The sequence below is a fragment of the Buteo buteo genome, chromosome 11 (genome assembly GCF_964188355.1).
Source record: "Buteo buteo chromosome 11, bButBut1.hap1.1, whole genome shotgun sequence".
Taxonomy (NCBI): domain Eukaryota; kingdom Metazoa; phylum Chordata; class Aves; order Accipitriformes; family Accipitridae; genus Buteo; species Buteo buteo.
The window spans coordinates 44,231,187-44,237,347 of NC_134181.1; the positions used below are offsets into that span (position 1 = coordinate 44,231,187).

At 58.9% G+C, this 6,161-nt stretch overlaps 1 protein-coding gene across 1 annotated transcript in view; it reads left to right on the plus strand.

Annotated features, from left to right (window-relative positions):
- The window catches only part of POLE (DNA polymerase epsilon, catalytic subunit), a 29,120-nt gene extending 23,780 nt beyond the window's left edge, over window positions 1-5,340 (plus strand). The window contains exons 37-48 of the mRNA XM_075039674.1: window positions 90-310; window positions 930-1,134; window positions 1,583-1,756; window positions 2,036-2,161; window positions 2,700-2,832; window positions 2,945-3,134; window positions 3,252-3,383; window positions 3,491-3,684; window positions 3,905-4,105; window positions 4,417-4,542; window positions 4,659-4,748; window positions 4,974-5,340. Coding sequence (XP_074895775.1) covers window positions 90-310; window positions 930-1,134; window positions 1,583-1,756; window positions 2,036-2,161; window positions 2,700-2,832; window positions 2,945-3,134; window positions 3,252-3,383; window positions 3,491-3,684; window positions 3,905-4,105; window positions 4,417-4,542; window positions 4,659-4,748; window positions 4,974-5,087 — 1,906 coding nt within the window. The 3' untranslated portion in view covers window positions 5,088-5,340. The remainder of the gene's footprint in view (window positions 1-89; window positions 311-929; window positions 1,135-1,582; window positions 1,757-2,035; window positions 2,162-2,699; window positions 2,833-2,944; window positions 3,135-3,251; window positions 3,384-3,490; window positions 3,685-3,904; window positions 4,106-4,416; window positions 4,543-4,658; window positions 4,749-4,973) is intronic.
- The last annotated feature ends 821 nt before the right edge of the window (window positions 5,341-6,161 follow it).

Here is a 6,161-nt window from a genome sequence, read left to right on the forward strand (position 1 = left end):
TGCCTCGTCCCCTGAGGGCACAGGCAGGGGCCCCCGTCTTCTCTGCGGCTGTGCTCACCCCGATGACTGTTCACCTCTCTGCACCCCAGGTACTACCACATCCCCATTGGGAACCTCCCCGATGACATCTCCACCTTCGGCTCTGACCTCTTCTTCTCGCGCCACCTCCGTCGTCACAACCACTTGCTGTGGCTCTCACCCACGGCCCGCCCAGACCTGGGGGGTAAGGAGGCTGATGACAACCGCCTAGTTATGGAGTTTGATGAGAGAGCCTCTGTGGAGATAAACAACCCCGGCTGCTACTCCACAGGTGAGGAGGGAGTAGGGTGGTAGCACTGAGCAGGCGCAGAGCTGGATCCTGTTCTGCAAGCCCTGGAGAGGGATGGATGCGGTCTCCAAAGAATCTCTGTGTTGACAGTAGTCACCAGCAGCTTTGGCGTTTCAGCAGCGGTCTGGGCAAGGTGCATGCAAGGGGCATGTCCTGGGGCAGGGAGGTCTCGCCTGCAATGCGTGCAGGCATCCGAATGCAGTCTTTCCCAGTTCATGGCCACTGACAGCAGCACTTAGAAGACCACCTGCGATGTGTCAGCCCAAGGACAGACTAGCTCAACTGGTCATCCCTGCTGACCCAAGGACAGGTCTTTCTCAGATGCAGAAGCAGCTTGAGTGGTAGTCAGTTCTTTTGAGCTCCTCTGCTGCAGCTTCCAGAAAAAAATGGTGGTCCCCAGAGGGTTAGTAGGTCCAAGTGTTGCTGGAAGATAAGTGCCGGTCTGACAGTCACGCCTGTGAAAGCATCTCCCCGCTTGGTGTGGCAACACCTATAGATCACCCTTAGAACTGTGAAAAGCACTTCTGGCAGAGGGGCAGGGAGGGTGTCCTTGTCGGTCCTTTGCCCTGCCTGCCTGCTGAGAGGTTGTGTTTGCTGTTAGTGTGTCTGGAGCTGGACATCCAGAGCCTGGCTGTAAACACGGTGTTGCAGTCCCACCACATAAATGACATGGAAGGAGGCTCCAGCATGAGCATCAGCTTTGACGTGATTCAGCAGGCATCCCTAGAAGACATGGTGACAGGGAACCAAGCTGCCAACATCCCAGCCAGCTATGACGAAACTGCCCTCTGCTCCAACACTTTCAGGTATTGCTCTAGGAACCAGCAGGAGGTGGAGAATCTGGTCTCCATCCTCTCATTCCCTCCTGGCTTTAGCCTTTCCCAGACTCGTGCCAGCAATGGGGCTTGTGGGGTGCTCTAAATATAAATTCAGGCCTCGAGGGCAGGGCAGGCATCTTCTCCAACAGACTTATGAAGATCCTGGGCTCAGAACTGCCTGGTGGCTCAGCCAGCAGATGTATGGGAACGTTGGTGAAGACTTTGCCCTTTCCTGTTTCTCCTTTTTTTGTGCTCCACCAGGTTATAGAGGCACATATTTACCCTGTGGCTTGTGTGCTGAGGGCTCACATGTCTCTGCTCTGGCAGAGATCCTGCTCTGAATCCTCCAGCGTATCTGAAAACATGTCCCTCTCTGGATGGGGGTAAGGGGTCACTCGTAGCTTGTGGGTTGATGCTGGTCTCTGCTCCCTGGCAGGATCCTGAAGAGCATGGTGGTGAGCTGGGTGAAGGAGATCACACAGTATCACAACGTCTATGCAGACAACCAGGTCATTCACTTTTACCGCTGGCTCCGCTCTCCTTCATCCCTGCTCTATGACCCGGCACTGCACCGCACGCTCCACAACATGATGAAGAAGCTTTTCCTGCAGTAAGTGAGACCTGGAGCATGCCAGTTGCCAAGGGACAGTCTTGGCATTAGTGACCAAGGTGCTGTTGGCACCCACAGTCACTCCTCTCTGCCGCAACCTCCACAGAGGTGGGCAGTAGGTTGGACCTCCCATACTGTTTAGGTGAGCTCCCTTGCCTGGCATGGCCAACACGCTTGACTCCTGACTGTGCTGGATCAGCACGGCCTCCACAGGTTGCATCTGCTCCTCGGGCTTTGCCTTCCTGCCTGCTGACTCCTGCTCTTGTGCCCTGCCCGCAGGCTGGTGGCTGAGTTCAAGCGTTTGGGCTCCTCGGTGGTTTACGCCAACTTCAACCGGATTATTCTGTGCACCAAGAAGCGGCGCATTGAGGATGCCATCAGCTACATGGAGTACATCATCAACAGGTGGGGTGAGCTCACCAAGTTGGGCCTGGAGATGAGGCTCCCGGGTGATGGAGCTGCGGCAGGGCTTGGGGCCAGGAGGGACGATGCAGATTTTTTGCCTTTTGATGGGCCTCAGCACTGAATTCCTTTTTTTTTTTTTTTGACAAAGCTACCGGAGGGACAAGGCTTCCCAGTTCTCTTGGTGTCATGCCTGGAGAAGGGGCCTGTCCCTTAGCTGTCCTCTATAGGTAATATTCCAAGAATACTCATAGGATTCAATCCAGAAAAGACCTTTAGGAGAACCTGAGGTGCCCAGCACCTCCTCCCCTGGCTGGCTTTCAGTATCCCAGCCATGGTACAGGCACCTTGACACAAGCATAGGGAGCCAAGACTCCTAGGGCATGGCTTCCCCTGGGGTCCCCACCAGTGGCTGGATGGGAGAGGGGGGTACCCCCTCTCTCCTTGCCAGCACCACCTCCTCCCCGCAGTGTCCCACAGAGAACGCTCTGAACTAGGGACGATGCCGACGCTGGGGGTGACTGCAGTCTCTTCCCTCCAGCATCCACTCCAAGGAGATCTTCCACTCTCTGACCATCTCCTTCTCGCGCTGCTGGGAGTTCCTGCTCTGGATGGATCCAGCAAATTATGGAGGTATCAAGGGAAAAGTGGATTCTCGCGTTCACTATGGGGAGGTAAGAGATGGGAAGAGCTCGGTCCCCCAGGAGCAGGGTGCTGGGGGTTGAGCCGAGTGGGGAGGCGTTGGCTGGGAGTAAGGAACCGCTGCGGTATCACTGCCTCCTCCAGAAGGACACCAGCAAAAGGCAAGTGTTGGAGGAGGAGGACAGCGAGGAAGAGGAGGAGGAGGTGGCGGGGGAAGAAGAGGAGGAAGAAGGGGAGCCGAACGTGGAGGAGCTGCTGGAGAACAGCTGGAACATCGCGCAGTTCCTGCCCCAGGCTGCCTCCTGCCAGAGCTACTTCCTGATGATCGTGTCGGGTGAGCTGTCCCAGGGAGCGGACTAGGTCCCTTGTGCCTCCCCAGTGCCAGGCAGAGCCTGGAGCGGGGCGGCCGCTGGCGCGGGCTGGAGCTGAAGCCTTGCCTGTGCCTCCCCAGCCTACATCGTGGCCGTGTACCACAGCATGAAGGAGGAACTGCGGCGCAACGCCCCCGGGAGCACCCCCGTCAAGAGGAGGAGCACCAGCCAGGTGTCCCAGGAGGCACTGGGGGAGATGGGGGCCATGCCTGGTGAGTGCCGAGCCACGGGGCAGCCCTGGTGCAGGTGGAGAGCCACTCACCTTGCTGTCCCCATATGCCACTGTACAGCTCAAGTGCTCTCTGCTCCGTCTTCGTAGGCATGATCACCTTCTCGCAGGATTACGTGGCCAATGAGCTCACCCAGAGCTTCTTCACCATCACCCAGAAGATCCAGAAGAAGATGGCTGGTTCTCGTAATGCCACTGAGCCTTCAGACATGTTCCCGGTGCTGCCTGGCTCCTATTTGCCGCTCAACAACCCGGCTCTGGAGTTTATCAAATACGTTTGCAAGGTCAGCGGGGTGGGCCAGGCACCTTTTCTGAAGTTTTGCGGTCAAGGCTCAAATTCTGGTCCTTGTCCATGGCTCAGATTTGCTGCAGCTTTCCTCCAGCAGTGATCTACAACCAGTTTGTCTTGCCCCGCATCTATACGAGGTCACAAGGATATGAGCTGTCCTGGTGAGGACACTCTTCTTCTCTGCTAGTAGGCTTATCTGGCTGTTATTCTTGTAGGTCCTCTCCCTGGATGCCAACATAACCAACCAGGTGAACAAACTGCGCCGGGACCTGCTGCGCCTCATCGAGGTGGGCGAATTCTCAGAAGCAGCCCAGTTTCGGGACCCTTGCCGCTCCTATGTGCTCCCTGAAGTCATCTGCAGGAACTGCAACTTCTGCAGGGACCTGGACCTGTGCAAGGACCCTGCCCTCTCCCAGGTGCAGCCTCTTTCCTGGGGACACCAGAAGCCCCACCACAGCAGTGCTGGAGGCCAATCAATCACATTACCCATCTTCTCTCTCAACCCCTTTGCTTTGCAGCTCTGCTTGCTGCTGGTGATCAACCTCACCTAAAGGCCGTTTTCTCTTCACCTCCTTTTCTAGCTGCTTGTGCATCTAGAGCACAAGCTCTGATTTCTAGCTCTGAGCATCCCTTGGCTTTGGCTGATGCTCCGTCCTCTCCAGAAACCGGTTTCACCGTCCCAGTGCTTGGGACTCTTGGTGCTCACCTCCCTCCTCTTTGCCCCTAGGATGGGTCAGTGCTGCCCAGCTGGGTCTGCTCCAACTGCCAGGCGCAGTATGACTCCGATGTCATCGAAACAGCGCTGGTGGAAGCCCTGCAGAAGAAGCTAATGGCCTTTGTGCTGCAGGACCTGGTGAGTGCGGGGCTTGCCCGTCCCCCTGCCTGGCTGAGGCTGGACACATTCACTCTACCCCTGGCAGAGGGGCTCGGCCTCGTCTCCTGGCCCACCTAAAACTCCTTGGCCTCCAGGTGTGCAACAAGTGTCATGGCGTGAAGGAGGCACACATGCCCGTGTACTGCAGCTGTGCTGGAGACTTCGCCCTCACCATCTCCTCCCAGGTACCACCCTCCCGCCTAGCCCAGCCTCATGCCAGCAGCTCCTGGAGGGACAGCAAGGTGCCCTGCAGCGCCCTGTTCCTCCTCTGCCTCTTCCTAACTGCTTCTCCCGTGGGACCTGCTGTGCTGCCCTCTGCTCCACCAGCCCTGCCCAGCCACCCCGCTGGAGCCCCCCCGCTGCCCGGAGTGCTGGGCAGCATCCTTCCCTCCCTGCTCCCTTCTCTCCAGACCTTCATGGACCATGTCAACGTCTTCCAGAACATCGCCCGGCACTACGGTATGGCCTACCTGCTGGAAACCATTGAGTGGCTGCTGCGCACAAATCCCCAGCTCCGGCACTGATGTAGTGGGCTGCTCCTCCTGCCTGCACTGTGCCAGTCGGGGCATGGGAGAGCGGTCGTGGACCCCCTTGGCCATGTGCCGGACCAGAGAAGCTGCACACCCTTCCTGCAGCAAGGGAGGGAAGGTGGGAGCCGTGCCAGGGACTGGGCTGTCCTGCCCCCAGCTGCCTGGCATGGGCGTCTGGGGGCACCAGGGGCTGGAGCTGTGCTCCGCAGGTCTGTGCTGGCCCCCAGGTGTGGTTTTAATGTTGAATTTCTATAAATAAATGGATTGTGGAAGGCAGGTGTAGTTTTTGGGGAGGGGGGAAGCAGGGACTGTGGCCCACAGCTCCCACCCATGGGGGATGCCTGCAGTTGCGGGGAGTAGAGCTGTGTCCTTGCTGGGCAGGAAGGACCAAGAACCTGTCCCCGTCTGATCCCTGCCTGCCTGGGGGCAGGAAGGCTGCAGCCTGGCAGTGCCCCCCCGGCTGTCCCCCTCCAGCTCCAGGGGAAGGGGCTGCCAGCACCAGAGGGGTAGCCCAGGAGCGCTCTGCCCAGGAACGCGCTTCCCAAATGAGCTGGCTGGGCACCGAGCAGCTCTAGAGCCAGAGTGGAGGATCCCAAAGGACCGTAAGATGCTGGAACTGGGCAAGGGGCGCAGACACCGGAGGCAGGATGGAGCGGCATGGGGTTCCTCTCCTGGGTGGGATTTATCTGCTCCCGCAGGTGCAGAGGGCAGGCAAGGCTCTGTAGGGATGCTTTGGTCCTCGGTCGCCCATCCGCCATCTCCTGCAGACACGGGTGGGAGGCCCTGGGGGGTGACGCCACCCCACTCCAGCTGCGCCTGATAACTGGTCCCCCTGCACCTCACCCCAGCCCAGCTCCCGGGGACCCCGGCACGGGCAGGCTCGGCTCTGTTCAGCTCGGCTCAGCTCAGCAGAGGTCGGCACAGCGCCGGAGCCCCCGCCAAGGCGAAGCGGTCAGGATGCTGACCAAGCAGGAGCTCTCCTTCGGCGGGTCCCGGGACATCCCTGCTGAGCTCAGCCGAACCCTCCTCGCTGGGCAGCAGCTGGCAGGACAAAGAAACCCGGGTGGG